The sequence below is a fragment of the Homarus americanus genome, unplaced genomic scaffold, assembly GCF_018991925.1.
Source record: "Homarus americanus isolate GMGI-L3 unplaced genomic scaffold, GMGI_Hamer_2.0 scaffold49667, whole genome shotgun sequence".
Lineage (NCBI taxonomy): Eukaryota > Metazoa > Arthropoda > Malacostraca > Decapoda > Nephropidae > Homarus > Homarus americanus.
In genome coordinates this window covers 7,412,309-7,436,268 of record NW_024738608.1, presented here as the reverse complement: position 1 = coordinate 7,436,268, position 23,960 = coordinate 7,412,309, and the positions used below count along the sequence as shown (strand labels likewise).

At 36.8% G+C, this 23,960-nt stretch overlaps 2 protein-coding genes across 3 annotated transcripts; one reads left to right on the top strand and one right to left on the bottom strand.

Moving 5' to 3' along the window:
* Positions 1 to 649: 649 nt before the first annotated feature.
* On the bottom strand, positions 650 to 4,425 carry LOC121874224 (60S ribosomal protein L39-like). Its single transcript, XM_042378274.1, has 3 exons — positions 4,309 to 4,425; positions 906 to 1,009; positions 650 to 784 (listed from the first exon to the last, which is right to left on the bottom strand). Exons 1-3 carry the CDS (start codon positions 4,408 to 4,410, stop codon positions 736 to 738), a joined length of 255 nt encoding a protein of 84 aa, XP_042234208.1. The 5' UTR covers positions 4,411 to 4,425; the 3' UTR covers positions 650 to 735.
* A 1,997-nt stretch (positions 4,426 to 6,422) lies between these two features.
* Positions 6,423 to 19,834, top strand: LOC121874223 (core histone macro-H2A.1-like). Of its 2 annotated transcripts, XM_042378273.1 has the most exons (9): positions 6,424 to 6,863; positions 9,343 to 9,449; positions 11,395 to 11,556; positions 12,551 to 12,674; positions 13,653 to 13,765; positions 13,951 to 14,131; positions 14,466 to 14,640; positions 15,028 to 15,192; positions 16,682 to 19,834. In XM_042378273.1, coding segments are annotated over exons 1-9 (1,209 nt in total). In that variant the 5' UTR covers positions 6,424 to 6,682; the 3' UTR covers positions 16,683 to 19,834. The 2 variants fall into 2 exon arrangements, with proteins under 2 accessions (XP_042234206.1, XP_042234207.1); XM_042378272.1 differs by having other exon boundaries at positions 6,423 to 6,863; positions 15,028 to 19,834.
* Positions 19,835 to 23,960: the final 4,126 nt, after the last annotated feature.

Below are 23,960 nucleotides of genomic sequence, written 5' to 3'. Positions count from 1 at the left end.
ACAGGTGAGGGCCAATAATCTGCCCTCTGCCTCGGAACCAACCCCCCATCCCCAGCCATCTTTTCTACTAATGTAAGTGTTAAAAAACCTAATATTATTGATATTTCTCTTAATTATTAATTGTGTGCATACCATCATAAATTTAAGATAATATTTTTACTACAACATAGTTGTGTGTCATCAAAAAGTGGAGTTTGGGGGTCGGGCCAGTCTCTATTGGAATTAATCCCATATGTTGTTGTTCACTTAACGCGGTACCTTGTGGGTTCAATTGACTGCGTTAAGCGGGGTATAACTGTACTGTATTATTATTGTGGCAAGAAACATACGATACAATTTTCAACATTTTCTGCATCACAAATCCCAACTTTTTTTTATAATTTTCCCCTAATTTTACAAATAATTAGAAATGGGAACGAGCTTCAAATTTCCATCATTGTAGTCACTGAAGGAAATACAGAGAACTGGCATTACTCCAAAACACATGGACAGCCTACCTGTAGGTCTATCCTCAGAGTTACCATTTTTATATTAATCTTGTTATGGATCACTTTGGGTGATATCTATTTGTGGGTCCAGGTTCTATTTCACAAGATTCATAAGTCAAATTAAGTCCAATATTGTTTTGTTTAGAGGATAAAAAAAAAAATTTTGGAGTACCATTAAATTTATTTGTGTTCACTAAAGCTGTGGCAAATGTTCACACAGAAGTATGGCCACACTTTGTAAATTAATTTACAGCTTCAGCTTGGTCCTCCTCCAGTGGCGCCTCTTGGCATTGTACCTGCAAAAACAAGAAAACTAAACCAAACCATATAATTCACTTTTGCCTCTCACTCAACCACATACAAACTTCTTGTGTCAACAATTTAAGGAGCAGGAACAAATCAAATCTTTACACTTACCTAATTTTGTTACCAGTGCAATTCCGGATCCAGGGTGGAATGGGCCGGTTTTGCTTCATTTTCTTGGCCAGTTTGACCTTAATGCGGAAAGTCTTGTGGGCAGCCTGGAAGGAGAGACCATATTAGAATACAGTATAGTTGCTAAATTTCAGTAGTCAGTCCTTGTTTAATGTCAAAGTTCCATTCCTGAACTCTGCAAAATCACTTAAAACCAAAAAATCCCATAGGCTTAATGTAAGTTATACTGTATCATGCAAATTACATCTCCAGAAATTTTGGTTCAATTCTATAAACTCGTTCGAGTGCAGTGTTTAATTCTGAGTAACAGAGATGGTTAACACACGGAGTTTATAGAATTGAACCAAAATTTATGGAGATGCTATTTGGATGGTACTTAAATTTTAACATCAATGCACAGAACCTGACATATTAAGAAGGAACTGTATATCCAATAACAGATACAGTTGTTAATATGTTTATGGGTTTACGGCTGAAGCCTAGCTGTCCCAGCTGCATAAACTACCATAGGTCATTTGACGAGCAACAGCTTAATACAGTGCTTTATAATTTATCAGTGATAAGATAAACCAACATAACACATCTTTTCTAAAATAGCAGTACCTGTACAGTACATTATTTTAGGTTTGATAAATTATGGAGTGGTTGCTGGGATGAATGTTTGTCAAAAGAATAAGCTCCAGAAATGGCAGCAGTTGTAGATAGAAGCCTTACTTATCATAAATCACCTGCAGGGTATGAAGGGTGAGGGAAATTGCAGGGAAAAATATGGTTATAAAACACTCAAATGATGTGTCTGCATCCTTTGTATGTGAATAAATTAATTATATACTGTACTGTAAACTCCTCCTAAAAATCTGCAGTTAGCACATGTCATCTCCCAGTTTGTTTAAAACCAACCTGCTCAGTCTCAGTGTACTCACACATCAACAAAAAATTTAAAAATTACACTGATGCTTCAACAAAGTTGCATTCATTGGTACCAGACACAGTAAAAGGGGTATTATTTCACTTGGTTGCCACTAAACAAATCTTGTTAATTTTAAAGTTGCAATTCATAATTTTGACAATTCTAAGACCCTTTTCTTCAATGGCATTTCTGGTCCAAATATATTTAAGAGATATTTAACATTTTATTGTGCACGTTTGTATGTGGTGGTACACACTCGGAACATCGAACGACCGTGATGCTCACCAGTTAGGTTAGGTTAGATTCAAAACTTTTTCCAATGGTTTTCGATGTGTTTTGAACACTTTTTACCTTGATTTTTATAAAAATTCTTCAGATTCTGATATGGGGGGGGGATCTCAGAAACTATTGATTTGCACCATAAATGATGGCCAAATTCGTTCAAAACACATCAAAAACCACCGGTAAAACAGTTTCAACTTTGAATTCATATAGTGGCAACAAGTGAAAATTTACCAAATATTTAAGTACACATCCTTTCGTCAAATTTTACTGAAGCTATAATTATAAAAACTTAAAAAATAGGCAGTGGATATTTTGCGTGATTGGCTAAGTTCCTACTAACACAATTTTACAGAAAACTGTGAGGGCAAACTTTTTCGGAGTGGGAGTTGTGAACTCTTGGAACAATCTGCCAGAAAGTGTTGTGACAGCACCGAGTGTGAGCTCTTTCAAGACCAGACTTGACCAACACTGGAGCAGGTTCAGGTACATTCAGGAGCCGATACATGCCCAGTGCGTAACAGAGACGTGACCGATCGCCCAAGCAGCTAACGAGCTGATCAGTGGTGAAGAGGATAAAAGTAAAGTAAAAAAAAATAAATAAAAAAAAAAAGGCGATCTGACTGGCTAATCGTCCATTACCGGGGAACAACGCAATAATTATATTCGATCAGGACGCTGACGGTATTTGGCATTTATTTCGCAGAGTCAATCGTTGTGTAGCTGTTAACGTATTGGTATTATTGCACTTCCGCACAATATTTCTACCCATAATCTATTATCATATTCGAATAATACGTCTAATTTTAAGATAATTTTCTTCTATTACATTACCGTCGCAAATGTATAATAACGGAGATAGTGTATCCAAAATAATCTCTATTTTTTCCATTAATCTTCTGCCTTTATCGCCTACCTCACCTCCCACACTGCGTGTCTTTCATAAATCATCACGCGTTCCCGTACACGCCACGTGGCCAATCAAAAGCTTTTGTTAGGGGGGCAACCAATTAAAATTTGTGGCTTAATTTGCAGTATTTTTGGCCCAATCAAATTCGATTTTTATTTTGGGTCTGCGATGGGTGTCACTTCAATTATATGGGGCTGATTGCAAGTTTTTGGAGAGAAAAAAACGAAACTAGCATTTTTTTGGATCTCATGGTGTTCTCCCGACCTCAGTACAGTGTCCTAAGTGCAAGAACAAATGTAAATATTGTCAAGACCAACATATGTGGCATTGTGGTAACTCCAATGACGAACGAGAACCAGGTTCTTATAGTTTAATATTTGTTTTTTTTATTTGCTTTTTTGTCGGAAAACGCCCCACAAAAAAAAGGTAAATTTCCGATGCAAATGAAGGTCATATCCGGTCTAAACACGCAAAAATACATTAGAAAAACATAGTTTTCACTCTGTTGTGTGCACTTATGCAAATTTACCAACATATCTAACTATATTTCTGTTGAGCGTGGAAACTTATGATCGTAGAAAAGGCGACATTTACTAGTGCCTAATAGAACCGAACCTAACCAACCAATGAAAAGGGTGGACCCCCGTCATATTAAACAAAGTACTTAGCCAGTCAAGATCACACGCAGTAAAAGAGCTTTAGTAGGATCTTAGCCGGTAACGGCAAAATATCCACTACAAAAAAAATATATGGGGACCATTATATACTGTATGTCACATATTAACGAACCTTCACCTGCCTCCCATAAATATGTATTATGATTATCAGGAATGTTCACAATGGTTCAGCACAAATATACAATAAAGAGTATATTTAGAGTCGCTTTAACCACGAACGCTGTTAAAAGCTTCTGCTTCGCCTGCTAAACTTCTCATGAACAAGAGTTATGTTAACACGAATATAACAAGTAAACCCGCAAAAATTCGGCTGTACTAATACATAGCATAAAGAAGAATAGCTGAACTAACAATGACTAGAGAAACACCATAGCAACGATAAAACGTAAAATTCAGAGAGAAGTTTACCCTTGTTTACCTTCCACCATGCCAACCCAGGTGAAGGCATCCAGAGTTTTCCTCAAAATATCCACAAATTTTAAAGTACATTAATATATATCTACATTCTCGTGAGAGGAAATATATCTAGTAACACATGGAACTGAAATGTAACTGAAATACTACAATGATTAAAAGGATATTGCAAGATAAATTTTCAAGACTCACCATCGTGACTTGACGCTGCCACAACTTGACTGGGAAGACCCGTCGTTTACACCGCTGATAGTGTCTATGGCTGACGCCCACCAAATTTAAATCTGAAAACATTGTATATGGGAAGGAATTAGTTTGGGTAAGTGTGCCATCTTTTTATGAAGTATTATAACCAATATGCAACGAGTGTTTTCAACTTTAATGCATTATCTTCCCTGTGCATTTTACTAGAACTGCCAAAATGATTTCAATTGTGAAATCAGGTTGACGGAATCGGAAAATAAGGTAATTAATTAAAAATAAAATAACGTTTTTAGTCTAAAATATTGGTATCTTTAAAAGGATGCTGTCATAAGTCTGATTCAGTATTTTCTATTTCTTGCAGGTCATTTTATTGAAAGGCTGAAGTAGTATATGTGCTATGGCTACAAACTTAAGTGAAAATCAGGCAAGTAAGTTTAATGTAGGCTGAGTCACTTGTGTAGTATAGTGTAGGCTGAATCACTTGTGTAGTATAGTGCAGGCTGAGTCACTTGTGTAGTATAGTGTAAGCTGAGTCAATTGTGTAGTATAGTACAGGCTGAGTCACTTGTGTAATATAGTGCAGGCTGAATAACCTGTTGAAGAGAGCATAGGCTGGATCCAGGGGGATCCTTGGGTCCGGACCCCCTTTCACTAGAAAATTTCAATACTTTTTCTTCAATGCAGAAATTGTACTCGGGCATTTTTGTACAGTAAAAAGTATTTACTATTGACTTCAGAATATCTTCTATTATCAAGTGCACATGGATTCAAAATGGCTTCAAAATGCCCATGATACTGGTCAGATTTAAAAAAAAATGTCAGGGGGGTGGGATTGTAGGGTTATGAGATATTCCACTACAGGATCACTACGCTCGCCTGTTCCCCCCACCCACAACTTTTTGGTCCCCCCTTTTGATATTCCTGGATCCGCCCCTGCTTGTGTAAACTGAAATACTGGCAGTTCTTAAGTGTTAAAGAATCTGAACCTACACCATTAGTCAGCGAACTTGGTATATTTTTTATGCAAGAACAAAGTACGTTTTAATATGCAAAAGTTTACTTAATTAAAAAAAAGATTGTTGATACACCTAACAAAAAAGTACAGATATATAAATCACGTACAATATTAGTATCTATAATCGCTAGAGAATAAGTGAATGAATTTATATAGCTGAGCAGCATCAGATAATAAACACAGAATTATTACCTGAAATCAGAAACATTGAGAAAATAATGATTAATGAAACATGAACACCTCTTTTGATGGTGCTAATATTTGCCCTACAGTTATGGGTGGATAAGAACTGAAATTGAATAGGAAAGCAACATTTTTATTCAGTGGGTTAATTTAGCTGAACCACCACTGCTTTACTGAGCGTTCCAATGGGCTTCAAGCACTGATACTAGATTACTTGTGGAGTAAAGTGTCAGCTGTGTTTCTCCTGGAATATAGTGTAGGCTAATTAAGTCACCTGTTGAGGAAACTATAGCCTGGATCACTTGTATAGTAGAGAGCAGGTTGGAACATGGACCATATTATGGAATAGTGCCATCATATCTATACCACATAGCCCAATCAATTAGGACTAACTGGTGTCCTTATTGGGTTAGTAAGGGCCATCCCCACAGGACACCGGACCGGGGTACTGTTCTCTTCTTACACCCGACTCATCAAGCCGAGGACCGAACCCGAGTCGGTATGGTGAGAAGCCCGCGCTCTGCTCTTTAACACCTACACACCCCTGCAGGCTGGGCCACCGAGTAGTTGAGTGTAATCTGTCACTTGTGTGATAGAGTGCAGGTAGTCACTTGTACAGTAAAACTTACTTGTGTGTAATACTGTAATGTAGGCTGTGTCAAAATATTTTCCGAGCCTCTTGTGTTATGTGTAGGGGTGATTGATAATTATATGGTAGATAATTAAATGTGATAAAGTGTAGGGTACCCCGTGTATGGTAAAGTGAAAGCTGAATCATATGTGGAAGAATGCAAGTTGAAACGCGTGAGGTAGGATAAAGTTTGAGTCACGTGTGTGGTAGTGGTGCGCTGTAAACCATTTGACAGGTTTGAACTAGCCGCGTTGCACCATGTTAGAAGAGCTGAGGGAAGGCGTCTGCTCAGTTATAAACGCCACAACTGTAGGCTACGTGTTGGAGGGAAGCCACAAGAATCTTCTCAGGTGTTGATCTTTGTGGCTCTATTGGCGCTACCAAGTTCATTTGAACCTTTAAATACCAACACAGTTCAATTTATCTCTCACATATACTGGCGTTTATCGAGACAACGGGAGGCGCTTATAGTGGTAGCTAATATCGATCACATTCTGTCGAATTTTGAGGAGTTGCAGAGAGTGTAGTGAATAATGTCAGCCCGCGGGATAGCCAAGAAGAGGCAGAAGAATGTCAGCAAGTCCCAAAGAGCAAATGTCCTGTTTCCTGTGGGTCGTCTGCACAGATACATGAAGGCTGGCCCAGGCACACGCAAACTGAGGATAGGTGTTGGGGCGCCTGTCTATGCCGCCGCTGTCATAGAATACCTCACAGGTGCTTATTTTTGAACAATTTTCTATAGTTACTACCATTCCGCTGAGCTGTGATGTCATGGTCAATATATGGGTGAAAAAATGTTAATTTTAAGTGGGGCACACGCTGAGGAAGGATCATACATAACCTCACAAGTCCATAACTTAAATTATAAAAAAAATTTGTGTTTATCTTATATCACATTTGTTGATCTGTCAGTGTGTTAGTGTCAGAAAGTTGAGTTATGGTGCTACTGTCATTGTGAGAGAGAAGTAATCGTATTTTAAGTGGGTGTTGGAACCTGACAGGAAGAAATATTGTTGTGTTAATATTATTGCCTGTGTCAAACACCTAGTGGCAGACTATTTAGCCTTGGCATATATCATACAGCAATTAAAACTTGTGACTTTATCCTGGACAAATATTTTTTTTTTACTCTTGCACAAAAATAAGACATCATCCACTGTTGCCATGACAGTGTAAGTCACTCAGAAGCACCACTTACTACATTTGTCTGTTTATATTGCCATTTATGTTGAGCTGTGTACATACTGTGGAATAGAATCGAAGACTGACATTTCAGAGTTAAAATAGGAAAATTTTAAACACTGAATATGGGAAACTTAGCAAGTGTACAGGTAGAGCACAATATGGCATGACATTATTCATCTGTTTTTGGTAGTGAGCAAATTTATGTGTAAATTGGTGTCAGCAATACAGTATACAGTACACATGTTGGCTTCTGCTGTAGTCAGTTCATCACACGAATAAACCGCTGGAAAACAATGAATTGAAAATCTACAGTACACTATCTGTTTATAGTATTGTATGTAATTAACTTAATGATAATTTTAAGCAGATGCAAATGTAAATTTAATCGTGAAACAAACATTTGTAATGCTAACCCAACTTAAGTTTGATTTGAACTATGAATGTTGACCATGTAATTAAGGGTAAAGGATTAGGATAAAGTTGCCACTTTATTTTACTCTTCTTATGGGATTATATCTACGGTACGTAATATGTTTACAGTGCAAAGAAAAATTTAACTAAGAATAATCACGTTTTTTTTTTCTTAATCTCCACAAGAAGTGTTACTGCCTTGTAAACAATGCTTGCTGTAGAGTACTGTACTGTACAGCATATGCTACATCATTTATGGTGGCTGAAACTATACCCTTAACTTAATGATCTTAATATTATTTAGGTGGTTCATGTTGTCTACTACTATGAGTACAGGTACTGTAGTTGAGCACCACAGACTGTAGCTACAGGTATACAGTAGTGTTGTTACTGTGGTTGTGACCCATCCTGTGAGATTGAGAATAATGCAAAACAAAAATCATGATACAACTGTATATAAACAAAAAGTGAACTGGGGAGAGGTGGTTGAACACAAGTTTATATTACTCTACGGTACTGTGCAAGTAAATTTAGACTAGGACTGTTGTTGTAGTGGTTTGTCTTACATGAACAACAATCTGTTTGTCAAGGTGCCTGGGGTGGTAGAAAATTATGATGATGTAGTAACTTTGTCCCAAACTGAGAGATGGGGTTATGATGATGGCTTGAGGACCAGTGTACAGTACTGTGATTGGTGGTGTTAGAAGGAAGGAGAATTACCTTGTTAGATCCTTTCTACCTTTTTTGCTGAGTGGCAGTGATACTATATTTGTTTGTTGCCCTTCCCACATTCATGGCTTACCTTTCTTGCAGTGCCCCATGTTGACACTACTCTATTTATTATCTTAATTTGCCAGTTTGTCTGTGTGTATTTTGTTGAAGGGCACAAATCCTAATGAGACACACGGTGGAGGGTATTTGTACCTCCATACATTTTGTTTTATATACATGTACAGTACAGTCCTAAAAACACTTTAATTTTGGTATCCAGTTTTACTCCCTACTTTCTCATAGCACTTTGCACCCATGACTTTTAGTAATCATTGTGAGTACAGTACAATGCAGTATGTATGCTACATTCATATAGTTTATTCCTATTTCCTTTCAACCTTTGATGTAAAGTTTTATGTCTTGAATATGGAAATAGGAAGATAAGAATAATAATCAGCACAAATTTGAAATGCACTATTGATGTTAGTTGTGGCTCTTCCTGTTGCTTGGGTATATTTTCACATTTTCAGGAGGTTCTGTCACTTTCTGGGTTCCCAAATAGGAGACAGCACTTGTACTGATACATGCCAGGGCTTCCTACCACTTACCTTACTGAGTCGTCACACTTTTAGTGATTGACAAAGCATTATTGGTATTGTAGACTGGCTCTCAGTAGGTTACTTCTAGGAATCAGAGAGAAGGAAAGATAGTGTGCTATTCTAGGCATCATCATCCACATTCAGGTGAATTTTAATGCTCAGCTCTGTGGTGGTATTGGTAGGCTGGTCAGGTCTTTACTAGAGTTTTAGATACTTTTCCCACTTGTCATGTGTTCTCATAAACTCCTCAAACATTAGGTTGAATTTGTATTTCTCGTGTGTTTCAGCTGAAGTCCTCGAGTTAGCAGGAAATGCTGCGCGTGACAACAAGAAAACCCGCATCACACCAAGACACATTCTTCTTGCCATTGCCAATGATGAAGAGCTACACCAGGTAATATACAGTACAAGTTTATTGTGGATTAAGTTTGAAAATTAATGGAAGTTAATATACTAAGTAGTTTGTGAAATGTTGATTGTGATAGTTGAAAGAATTAATGGGAGATTTCAAAATGATCTCCCGTGATCTTTCATTTATGCTTAGTTCATGATGATGATGATCAAGCTCTGAGAGTGGGTGTCGGGGACCTGATGGTCCGTAGGTCGAGCCTGAGTTGAAAAAAAAAACAACTACAGTATATACTGTATAGGTGGGTAACCTCTCACTGTAAAAATGGGTACAGTATCGGGCCATAAAACTTGCTTCGAATTTGAGTGATAGCAACTGGGACACCCTGCCATCAGGCAGGCTGTGCTGATTATGTGGAACATTTACTTGTTTCGGGCAAGTGATTTTTTAAAATTTACTTGCTTGGGTATTTTTCTTACTTGCCCTGACAAATTTTTTAAGGAAATTTGTGAACCCATAAATTTTTTTTATGGGAAAAGTTTAATGAATACCTTAAAACATTCATATTTATTGTGTGTATCAATTCACAGATAACTTGTGTCTGTCCAAATGGTGTAAGGGGTGGTAACACTTCTCATATGTCACAACTCTTGTTACCTCACTTCACACCTGCAGGTTATAATCATCCTACTCCATCTACCACCCCTCACCCTATAATCTGGTGTCAGTGGCAGTAACTCTTGTCATGTGAAGTCATAACTCTGGTTACCTTACATTTACAGCCTCTAAGCTAGGTGGTACCTTTGAAATGTTGATGACTTAACACCGACTAACCAGAGGCGGCTTAATTTAGAGATAAATTACTTGCACCTGACATAAGTCACTAATGCTAGTACCTGTACACTAATGACAAGCAGCTCATTGACCTTGTCGGGGTGGGATGGGGTCACACAGCACCTGACAAATTCCCTCTAGGTTTTTCCCTCATAAAATATTAAGTTTGTCTGCTGGACGAATTGCCACAAAACAGTGATGAGGTCGAGGAGGTTGATGAGTGTTCCATCTTCCTTTACCACAGTGTACAGTTTGGTCTCTAGCCAGTGCACCTGCTAGAATGCCACAGTACACCCTCAATTATCTTCTCCAGCATCCTTCTCACCTCACATATCCATACCATTTCAGTGAATCTCTCTCTACCAATTTCACAATTTGCACCTGCCTTCTGTGCCATTTCTAATACCCATATACTTCACTTCTACTTACTTCCTTCATTCTTTCTAGTATGCCTAGATGCAGCCCTTAGGTAGCTCATCTCAGTGGCCTGAATTTTTGAGCATTTTCACCATTCAGAGTCAGTGTCACCTTGCTTCAAGTTAATGTAGGAAGTTGTATTGTCTCTGAGTTCCTATTTCACCCCCAAGCATACCCCTTGATGATACCATGTACGGTACTTTCCAATGACCTTCCTCCCATATATTGCTGTATCCTTTATTGCATTAGCCATTGTACCATTCTTACTCAGTATTACTCCCAGTTACACTGCTTGAAATTCTTAACTTCTTCCGGGATTACAAAGGTTGTATGTGTGCTTACAGAGGTATTTTGAATTAATTTGTCAATGCTATCGATGTTGAATGTAATGAAACTGGAAGGTGTGTGGGGAATGTTAGGGCAGATAATATGGTGGGTTAGGGTAGTGGACAGAACAAGACTTGAAGTGTGAGGAAGAAGTGTTGCTTAAGTTGTAGTTGATGAAGGATGGTGCAGTGAGTAGGATGTAGGAGGATTGAAAAGAAAATGGATTAATGATTTGGGTTAACAGAGCAAGATACAGTATTTTAGATAAGAATATTATCAGGCATCGAGAATCACTGTGACTGAATATTTTAATCATGTGTAATAGAACCATATTTATTTACCTGTTTGTCCACTCTTATACAATACGGTAGCATACAAAAAAATGTTCTTCAGTTTGTTTTTCTTCTCACAGTTACTACGGAACGTTACCATTGCCTCGGGAGGAGTCTTACCCAAGATCCATCCAGAGCTGCTGGCAAAAAAGAAAGGTGGAAAGTTTGTCACTGGGGGCAACACACCTGTTACTGTACCATACAAAAAACCCATCGCAACTAAACCACCTGCACATAAAAAGGTAAAATTTTAGTCTTCTCAGAAAATTGTTGACATTATGGGCTGTGATGAATGCTATTAACCCCTTCACTACAGGGACGCCACTTTTAATATTTTATGTGGCCAACACCAGACAATTTTACTCAGCACACAGGGGATCCCTTACACAAGGGGTTAGACTGACTTAATATCTTTAAATGTGCTTTTTTTTAATGCAGATGATTTTAATTGAGAAAAAAAACCTTTAATAAAACCTTAGCTATATCATGTAAGTTGTCTGGGTATAAAATTTTACGGACAGTTCAGTATTATCATACACATGAAATTTTTTGGTTGAAATAGGATGCAAAATTTAATAGATGATGTTTAGTATAAAATTTGAGAGATAGAGCATATAATTATCTGCTGTTAGTCAAATAAAATATTAAATGTGGCATCCCCAAAGTGAAGGGTTTAATGGCTTAATGTTATCCTTAATAATGTCCCTGTGGAGGATGATAATTCAACAGTTTTATAATAAACAGTTAAGGTCTTCTCTTCACATCAGTCTCCCAGTGTTCCTTAAGTCACTACTGTCACAGGATGTTGTTTCATTTACCTGTAAACTACAATGACTGTTATGTAAATACATCTTTAGCTTGTCTTTCTATCATATATTTATCCTTCCATTGCATCTAATCATTAGCATCATACTTAATGATTATTTTACTTTATATGTTTTTGCAATCTTTTTCTTGTTTGTTTTCTCATGGATGTTTTACCTCATCACCTTCTGTGGTAATGCTTTATCTTTGTGTTTTTTGTTGCTCACATAATACTGTTGTTGTATTGTTTGATTTTGATCTGCAGTACATTATTAATATTTGAAAACATTTCAACATTAATTATACTTATCGGTGTAAAGAGTTAGTAGAATTTTCTTTTCTTTTTAATTCGCAAAAGCAAAAAGGTATACATATTTGGGTCTTCAGATAAACAGCTTGCTAAGAGGGTGGGAATTTTTTCATCACCATCAGATGACAACAACCAAAATGAATGGGAACGTCAGTGGGGCAACTGCGGCGAGTAACACCACCACAACCATGGCCAATGCTATGTCACTGCCCAAGTCTCCAAACTCTGCCACTAACGTCACATCCGGTTTGTACTTTGCCTGAGAAGGTCTTTGGTTTTAAGCATAACATTTATGGTTCCCCAGAAATTCTATGGTTTATTGGCACCATTGTATTTAGGTTTTTCCTGACACATAAAATTTTGGTGTTTATTGAATGTTTTCAGAAACATTACTTTGTCTGCAAACATTGACCTTGAACCTAATATGCTATGTATCAATTTTATTTTTTATTATAGCTTTTAAGAACTGTTTTTTGCCCTCCATGCTTCACTGTTATCCTTTGTTTAGCGATAATTTTGTTTGAATGTTAGGTTTTTCAGGAACCAACCCTATCGTTAAGTGAGGGATACCTGTAGGGCCTAGTTGCTCACAGGCTTCAGAAAACATGAAATTTTATTACTGCATTTTTATGAACTAACAACTTTACCAACTCATGGAATTACATAAGGACTGTTGAAGATGACTTTCCTTCAGGGTGGGTAGTGTAAGAAAATGGAATCCAGTAGTCAAGTTGAAGTGACAGTGTGGAGGTGCTGGAGGAGTGGAATCTGTGTTGTGGCGTCAAGAATGAGAGGCGACACTAGTGTGGAGAATTACTGTAAAATACCCGTGAACAGACCAGTAGCCATCCCAGATATCTTCTCTGATCAGAAATTAGTTCAAAGGCAGAGGACGCTTGTGCCAAGAATAACACCACTCCACCATATGAACAAGTTGCATATGTGTCAGCGATGCAGTTTGGCCAAGAGAGAGGTGTTGAGAAAGAGGTGATCAAATGGGTTTTGAGGCTTATCTTTATGAGGTCAATTCCTATTGCCTTCAAAAGTATTCTCTTCTACATCATTAAAAATAAAATCAGTGAGAAGTTTGTTGTTTGGTTCAGCCATTTATGTCACCTAAACACACAAGGGCACTTATTTGTTCTCAGACTGTGCCACATATTAATGTTGCTGGATACAATTCACTGTTTTTACAATATCCTCTCCTGTTTTTGATTGGTTTAGGTTCAGCCTCACCACTGAAGCTGAGAGCAAAGGGGAAAGATATGGCCCCTGTACAGCTACCGTCCGGAACCTTTACCGTGCTCTCAGAGAAGAAGCTCTTCCTTGGACAGAAGGTATGGTTATTGCTCAACTGTGTAACATTAATTTGTCATTCATAATATTAGTTCTACCTGTACTCTTGAATACTAAGCACAATGCAGGTATGATATAGATGCTTATTCGGTAAAATTTATGTTTGAAGGCATTATGTATTAACTAGAATGTTTGTGGCAGTTGAAGGTTTTCTTCTCATCCCCAGTTGACAGTGGTACAGTCTGACATATCAACAGTGACAGCAGATGCTGTTGTTCATCCTACCAACTCCAATTTGGACTTCCTGGGACAGGTGGGACAAGCCTTGAGTAAAGCTGGCGGCAAGGAACTAGTGCAAGAAGTTAGAGACTTGGCCAACTGCAACGGAGCTTTACCGTCCTGTGATGGTGTGTGGTTGTCACTTTTATCATAGCATGACAATAATATCTTCATTTTCATAGATTTCAGAGTACCGTATAGTCTATAAATTTTTACTTATAGTGTATAAATGGTCTGATTTTTAGTGTTCATAGATACTGTGTTTGTTTTAATTGCTTTGAGCAAAATAAATGGAGGAAAATCTATCAAACTACAATAATAGAAAATACAAAGAAACAGTATTGTTTGCCCTCATAATGCAAACTGTACTCAAGATAAGTTCATTATACTGTAGTTGCTGAAATTCCAGATCATCCCTATGACCACAGATACATGCTTGACAGTGTACCATTTCCTTCACAGTGGCTGTCTGCAATGGGTGCAAACTTCCTGCCCGCTGGGTCATCCACGTTAATGGGCCAACTAATGGAGATGTAGATGCTTTTGACAAGTTGGAACGTTGTGTCAGGAACTGCCTGGTACTAGCAGATACCCGAAACCTCAAATCCTTGGCTCTCCCCTCCATTGGAAGTGGGGCGTAAGTGACCTTTTTTTTACAGAATGTGTATGTCTCTCTCTCCTGTGTGTGTCTCGCATTTTTTTTCTCAAATCCTTTACCATATTTTAGTACTTGATATTACTGACCAAAATTGTGAGTAAAAGAAAGTGTTGGAGAGTTAGGAGGTTAAATTTGAATAATGGCTGTGGATGCATAGTGACCATTAACCATTATGTGATGAAAGTAATGACAGTCTTAAGTACAGTAACACAGATATAATTATTTTGTGACTTATTCATTAGTGTAGATATAATCCACTTTTCAGCCTCAATCTGCTTTGGTTAGAGTTATATATTATTTAAAGTAGTTATTAAAATTTGATTCCTATTTTCTACCATTTGTTATTTATTTTTCCACTCTCGACAGGGCTGGATTCCCCAAACAACAAGCTGCACAAACCATCATCAAGTCCATTTGTAACTACTTTGTCAACGTCATGTCCTCATCCTTGAAACAGATCTATTTCGTCCTCTACGACATGGAAAGCATTGGGGCTTACACAGCAGAACTAGCAAAGTTGGATTCTAAGTGGTGAGAGTGTAACGAGTCATATCTCTTGACTGTGTACACCTTAACTATCTTCTTTTGCTTCACGTGTAGCTGTACCTAACCTGACCTGACCTGACCTATCCTAACATAATCCTTACTCAGTATAGAAAGATTAACTAGCCTATTGGTATTATATCAGTTACTGCACTATGTGGGCATTCTTGTGTGAGGTACTATGTGGCCATTCTTGTGTGGGGTGCCATGTGGCCATTCTTGTGTGAGGTGCCATGTGGGCATTCTTGTGTGAGGTACCATGTGGCCATTCTTGTGTGAGGCACCATGTGGGCATTCTTGTGTGAGGCATCATGTGGGCATTCTTGTGTGAGGCACCATGTGGCCATTCTTGTGTGAGGTACCATGTGGCCATTCTTGTGTGAGGCACCATGTGGGCATTCTTGTGTGAGGCACTATGTCGGGATTCTTCATTGCTTTAGGTTTTGGTGATTTCAGGTTTCATTTGTCATACAACTGTACAGTAGATGAAATATTGAATCCGTTTTGGTAATTACATTCTCTCGCGTTCACTCACTAACATCTCCAGTTAACACAGATTACATTATCAAAAAAATACCTACTTGACTGCTTGTGTACAGAGGCCATATATATTGTCCAAGTCGTAAAAGATTCACCAATAACACATTTTTTGGTCTATCAATGTCTGGTTTGGTTTAAGACCTGTGCTAACCTTTCATCCATGAGTAAAGACAAGAATAATTAAACCCTTGAAAATGTTTATAAATATTTTGTGGTGGTGGTACAGTATTACCATTATATTTGCTATTTGGTGTCTGTAATGTTATTTGACAATCATTACACACTAATACATGCCAGCTCCTCCTTCACCAGTACCCAAGAGTGTTAAGATTTTTTACAATAAACATAATTTCACATAGGTTGTCTTCAGTACTTTAGGTTTCAATAGTGTTTGGTGTATTCTACTGTGTGTCACGGCACTCTAGGTAAATCATGCATATTCTCCTGCTCTTCTAACACTACATGTCTTTTGCTTGAGTGTTCTTTAATATTATAGCTGAAAACCTCTCAGTAATTAGTGTAAGTATAAGAAAATTGTGGGTTATAAGTGTGTGTGTGTGTGTGAGCATGAAGACGCACTCAGGGGGCTGGGTATGTATATGTGTGTGAACATTTAAGTGAACACAAGAGGGACAAGATGATTGCAAATTTATTGAATGACAACTTCCCCCCCCAGCTAACATATTTGGTTGTTATTATTCCCTTTCAAACATCAGAGGCAGGATGTCTAGTCAATTTTCTCTTTAATTACTTACTCGTTAAGTAATCCTTTACTTTGGAAGTTGGAAGATTGTCGCAGTTGAACTCTAGAATTCTTCTGTATATGTCTAGCCAATTAAATTTCACCCCTGCTAACCTTTTAGAAACACAACAATTTCTTACTGTTCAGTTTGTATTGTGCAATTTTGTGTAACCATATCTTTTTATTATCTTCCAGATGTGCAAGTGTATGTCACTATGTGTATGGATTTTTTAAAAGCCTCAAAAGTTACAGTACAAGATAACTCTCCTGATGACAAAATCTACAGGACTTAAGCACAGCTCAAAATAGCCTCGGCATAATAACCGGACCGTCTACGTGGGACGGCACTTTTCTCCTGGCTGAGTTCATCAAATATTTATTACCAGAACCGTTGTGGAAAGTCATCATAGTTCAAAGGAGAGTTCTTAATGGTGGATTTTTAGTATCAGTCATTTCATGCACACCTTGTCAGTTCTTTCATAATCATATGATTTTTACCAGTGATTTTCTTTCAGTAACTAGTTGAAGGATGGCTTACCAGCCTCATATGTCAGTACCTGTGTAACACTAATTGGTTTTAATTTAAGTAAAATACAACAGAAATATGGCAATTAGTAGGGGCAGTTTTCAAAAGATAATACTGATCAAGTATGAATGTGTCATGTGATACAATACTAAAGTGAAGTGCAGAGGAGTAGTGAAGAGAAATGCACTCCAGAAGCTTTCATATATGTTAGTGGTGTTACTGCAGCACTGTACTGAACATGAGGCTTGCAGGGCATCAGGTGATAGCTCAAGTGGTAAAGCAGAGAGGTCCTTGAGTCTTTAAGATCATACTTGAATTTGTTATTGATATTAGATTTTTTTATTTGAATATGAGGAAGAAAGACTTGCGGTAGGTAATGCAACTGGTACATTATGTTGTTGGTGTCCTGGACTGAGGCTTGTGTTTTAATTGATATTGGATCAAGGATATAGTGTCGATAATTAGAGGGAGGAGAGAATTGGAGAGTTTCTTGTTGGCCACGTAGGTCCTGTTTTGTGAAGGAATTCGTACTTATATATACTTTATTATTTACATTGGTGCTCGTTGTTCCAAAAAAGAAGATACGTAGTTAAATTGATTTTGTGATAATTTGAGATCCAGCATGAGATTGCTATTGTTTGTTGTGGTTTTCCTGTGATTGGCATTTGAGGTGCTCCATTTGGAGGTGATATAAAGTATAGTTTATTAATTTGTGATTCTTTATTAGTCAAACTTTATGGAAGAAAGAATTGCGTGTTAGAAGGTTTATGAGTGGTATATGGGATACATGTTGACAGGTGATAAGACTAGTCTTGCATGTGAGGGGAGCGACCAGGATTCATTTCTGGACAGATTATATTATTAATGATTTATTAATGTATTTCATGAAGAGTTCACTACAAAGACTTTTACCCAGAATTTAATCCATCTCAGTTTAGTTATGAAATAGTTTTGTGTAACAGTACTTATTCAGTAGGATATTTTGTGGGTATATCATCAAGGATTTTATGTACCGGGAATTTTGGGTTCTAGATATTTCACTATTCAGAATTTTTGGAACAGTAGAAATCTTGACTAAGACCTTTAGTACCAGACTTATACAGTGTAGAATTTTGCATAAGAAAAACAAATGCAACCCAAAAATTTGCGTGATACATCAGGACTGCCGAGAATTTTGTGTATCACTACATGGGGTATCCAGAATTTTGTGTTACTTCACATGAAATACCCAGAATTTATTGTATCCAGAATTTTGTGTACCCCAATGCAGTATTGGTATCCCAGAATTTGGTGTACTGTACTGTACCTCATTACTGACTGCCCATCTTTTATAAACCAAGCCTTAAATCACTTTTGGGTGTCAATGTCTGGGGTTGAAAGCTGGTTAAATACTTATCTTAAGCTTTTATATTTACATGAAACATTGATAATGTGTCTCTGGGATAAAAAAAAATCACTGGGTTAGGGAGATGTGTTATATTTCCCCAACCCAGGTGAATTTTGTTATTATTGTATAGTGATAATGTTAAAAGTTCACAGTTGATGACACCAGTGATATTTTTTCCCATCGACACACTATTAATGTCCTGTACACACATAGGCTCAAAATAAAGCCGTGTGCCGCTGTTGAACCCCAGAATTTGACTCCTGAAAGTTTTATGTGATAATACTGTGGATGTTTGGTAATGTACACAATAAGACCATGATAATCCAAGGCTGTTTAAATCTCACTGCGAGACAGGTATGGGTATGTTCCAGGTTATGTAGGATTTTTTTATTTATTCTAGTACATAATATCTGAAATTGGGATGTATAGTAGTACACAAGAATGAAAAGAGAATTTTTCTGAAGGCATTAATATTGCAGCTAATCCTCTCCTTGCTGTGTATTCCAATAACAACACTTAACACTTACTTTTCTCGTTATATTGTGTACCTCAGTTTGACCGTGTGGTAAGGAAGAGGTTGATGCAGCTGTTCCACTCTTTATAATTAGGAATGATGTAAAGTTTGTTAAACCACTGATGAGGCAGCACAGCATCCCTGATTCTTGACAGTTACTCACTGTGTGGAGGAGACTTTCGCCTGGTACTATGATGTCTGCCTAGTGTTCTGCTCTAATGTTTTTCTGCAGTTCCTGTCTCTCTCATGCTGGTTTAAACTTCCTTATCAGTAGTAAGCTGTATTTTATAAGATATAATGTTGGTATTATTAGAGTAAAATCCACAACAATTTGAAGAATGTGCTACAGCCTAGCCATGCATATATGGTGAGTACATTTTATGAAGAGAAACTATTCATCCATGTATTTTGTTAGTTATAATATTCCAAAGACTTAACCCAGTTTGAACCATGTATCAGTGATATGATTGTTAACCAACTGTTTAATGACTATGCATCTCTTGTCAGTCATTTGTATTTGGCAGATGTGATCACAACTGATATAGTTCTCCCAAAATGTGAATATGCAACAAAAATATACGACTACATTGACGTGGAGTCAATAAGGAGTATAGGTTGTTATCTGGTGTGGTGTACATCTTCATGCAGGGATCCCATGATAAGCCTCACAGTTTTCATATTGTTTGTATAAAGCTCGCAGTGATAGATCTGATATGTTCACTTGCTCTCCTGTAATTTATGTTTTTTATTTTTTTATATTGCCCTAAGTTAAAAATTATATTTTATCACCCAAACTAATTCCATGTAGTTTTGAATCTGTTATCCCAAGTGCCCACCTGTTGTTGGCCAACGAGGGAATTGTGTTACGGTAGTCTTAACGTGAGGTTTGGACCCAAATTCTCAAAGGCTTCTACATAAATGTTTCTAGCTTGTGGTGTAAAAGATCATCTAACTGTCTCACTTAAGGTATAACACAAAAGTCAGTATTATACCAAAAATGGTGAGATTCAGATGCCCTTTTTTCCAGTATCTGGGGAAGATATTAATGTTCACATCATTGAGAATCTGATTCCTGGCTTCACCCCCAAGGACACAATGATATTTATGATATTGTTTTGAGTCATTATCATCAACTTTTGTGGCCATTTTCCACGCTTTTTTGGGACAGCCATGACTGCCTCTGCATGCTGATGGGGATGATGATGTTTTACTTTAATATTGGACTTATTCTCTTGATTTCTTGTCCAGTAATTAATAATTTTGGAGCTTGTATCAGTGAGTTGACCCAAGTAAATGAAAATATTCAAGTTTATTGTTATTTTAGAGTATAATGTTTTGAGATCAAGTGGCATGTCAGTGTATAAGACCGTCTGTTATCGTGCAAACATTACCACAAATAGTTTCATTTCTTGTTTTGCTTTGTCTTCATTTTATTGTTGATTTTCCTTATATTCTGATTTATAATTTATATGTGATTGTTAATAGAAGAGTCTTTATTTGTAGACTTTTTGTAATTATAATTTTTATCAAGAGCTTGTGATACAGATTGTGATTTTGAGCTAGTGTCAGGGCAGGTGGACAAGTAGTGAGCCACATAGATGTATTGATTGACGTTCCATTTTTTGTATTGGTGGTTAAGTGAGTCGTCTTAACTTGAGATTCAAACTGAATTATCAAGTCAGCCTACCCAGACAATTACTTATTGCAGATCAATACAGTGATATCAGTGGCAGTTGAAAGACAAGTCTTATGGAAACCTTGTGTGATAGTGTCATTTTCTATATAGTATATTGTAAATAACAAGAAGTGTAAAGAAAAGAAGCATTGTTACGGAGTGTGTTTGTGATATAGAGACACTACACAGGACAGGACATGTGGACAAGATGATGAACTGTATACAGTACTGTACCTCAGTTTCTTAAAGAAAATGGGGTGTGTTATATCTTAATATGGAATTGAGAAGTTGAGTGTTAGCTTCAGGTCCTTCCAAGATTGTGTAGTCAAATGCCAACCAACTCATCCAAGGAATATTGTCAAGTTGACTACAAATGCTAAGGATGTGAAAAGACTTTGTTGTATGAAGTGCATGTTTTGATGATAGAGCACTACAGTATATGAATGTTGTGAGAAAGTGATGGTGCCTTTCCTATGTGAGCAAATGTATCTTGTTACTACCAGGGATAATGTGAAAATATTTTAGTTGGTGAGATGTTCACAGATGTAAAAAAAAAAAAAATCTACAGTGCATACTCTTTGCATTTTGACCTACTGTAATATCCTAAAAAATTATTTAGGTTTCTCCTTTTATGGCCACTAATCTTTCCATGAATTTGAAATCTATTTTCTTTTGACAGTCAGGTCCCTGACTTTCTGTATAGATTTTCAATGGAATTGTACAAGCTGTTGACTGATAAGTTGTGTAGAAAACTAGTGCCATGTGGTATATTAAAAAATAAAGAACCACAAAATATGTGGTGATTATCAAAAATGTTACTTGCATTTTTTTGGACATTTGTCACAGTGATGAGCAGTTTTGGTACAAACGCACTTTTTCAGTAACAGGAGGCATGAACTATATATTACTGTTACCACACTATACATTGCCAGAGTTCTTGAAAAACACAGTTGCTAAAATTTAGTTGTTTTTCTTCTTTTATTTGTATATTTTTTAAATACTGTACAGTTTAAGTACAGTAATTATGAGCCTTCAGATGTAATTTACACAACTTGGTTAACTATAACACCAGAATATTAGTGTTGTACAGTATTGCTTTTTTTTCCCTTCTACTTGCAATTCTTATCCCCAGGTGCAGAACCTTGTTATCGAATGGTAGTTGAGATAGACTTGTTACAGCAGGGTTGTGTGTGTAGGGTGGTACTTTGGGGAGATTGCTATTACAGTACTTTTGTTGTATCATCCGGAGAATCAGAATCGGAAATTTGGGTGACACATTTTATAGATGTATTTCTTTTTAGTATCTTTAAAATGGTAATTGACATGATCCTACAAAGAGTATATATGACAGTAAATTTAAAGTGGATTGCATGCCATCACATTAATTGCATCAACTCTATTTCTTGTTTGTAGCGAGAGAGGTGAGGAGATTTAAGTAAATACTTTTAGTTTCTATTCTAAATATTTGCATGTTTATTTCTCTCTCACACACACACACACACACACACACTCACGATTTTCGTTAGTGAGACCAGTCAGAAATATGTAGTGTGAGTTCTCCTGTTGGTGTGTGGCAGCTTGTCTAATGATGTACTCTTGTAGCAGCAACAAATTTGATAAATTCAATGATTTTTACAACAGTTTAATTTATGAAACTTAGTGCAAGTTTTCCAACACATTGGTTATAGAATTTCATTTTTATACAAGGTTACCGTACTTGCATTTTCATGAAGTAACCAGTTTACTCTTGACAAAAGTAAACATTTTACTTGTATTTCAATGGGAAATATAGATTTTCTCATTACATTAGATTTCTTTTTATTGTGTTTGGAGTTTCTTCACAGAGTTGTGCACAAACAGATACAAGTTTGTTACACCAAAGCAAGATAGATATAAGTGTGAAACTGATGGTGAATTGAAATTTTCTGTACTAGAGGTGAGAGTTGTATGTACCTTGATATAGACCACACTAGCTGTACTGTATTATGTACCCAGTACTGTATGTAAATATTCCTTTTGCTGTTTGAAACTTTAGGCCCATAGAGGTTTTAGAATAAAACTTGATGCTCATGTCATTGTGAGGGTAATATTATTTTGTTAAAATACCATTTTTAATAGTCTAGTGACTTTGGTCTGCGTTATGTTATTCCAAACATTTTGATAGAAATATTTTTTTTTAATTTCACTTAGTCACTGTAGGAGCAGATGAAATTATGTATATTATGTATTAACTTGAAAGTTCAGGAGATATATTATATATTGAAATTTTTAAGATTCATGTAATAAACAAAGAGTTGGAAGGTTATGTTTTCCTAACCTTTCAGTCACAAAAACTCTTCTCTGAGTGTTATTTAAGCAGTTTTGTGTACTCCTAATGCTTACACCAGTGATGGTGTCAAGACCACAGACCATTCACTATTTTAGCTTCATGGATCACTTGAGAGAATGGTTTGTCAGGACCCAGTGTGAGATCCTTTAAACCCTGACTTCACCAACACTGTTACATGTTAAGGTACATTCAAGAGACCATACATAGCCAGTACGACCAACCCTCTAGTGAGATGACAAGAGGACAGGTAAGTAAATAATGTATTCTGGGTTTGTGCTTCTAAAACATATACTGTACCTGTTCTCATGGCTAATGACGTTACTACACATTCCCAGGACGAGTGGCGCTACTACATATATCATACAGTACTTGGGATTAGTGGCACTACTGCTTACATTAGTGCTAGTTGTGCAACTAATTCTCTAGGTTAGTGGTGCTTCTGCTTATATTAATGTTAGCTGTGCTGCTAATAATTATCAATGGCTAGTAGCAATATTAGATAAGCTTAGGGATTGTGCTGTTATTATATAAACTCAAGCTAGTGTTTGGTACTACAGGCAGTTATTACCAGGGCTAATGTCCCTACTGTATTTTCGTCTTCCCCAATGTTGGTCTTTCCTCTAAAAGGTTAACACTGGGTGGCATGGCCAACATAATGCTTTCAAGTACTGTACTTTGCACACTATGACTCACATATGCCACACACATATATATACTGGCAAACATCCACACATTACTCGGAGATTGGAGATCCTTGGTCATTTTACTTGAAGATTAAAAACCCTAATGCTACTTGGGGAGTTATAGGTTAGATGAACATTAGAGTGATAAATCGTCAGGTTAAATAATTAGTGTGTTTAATCTAAATTAAATTCATGATGTTTGTGAATCTAACCTCCCTCCTCCAGCTACTTTACTTTTCGTCGGCTACCTGTCCTCAATACCTCCCGTAACACCTTCAACAACCAGGAGAGGATTTTTTATACTTTACATTTTTTTTCGCATAAAACTTATTATAGTGTTGTATTTTTACTTTGTTTTAG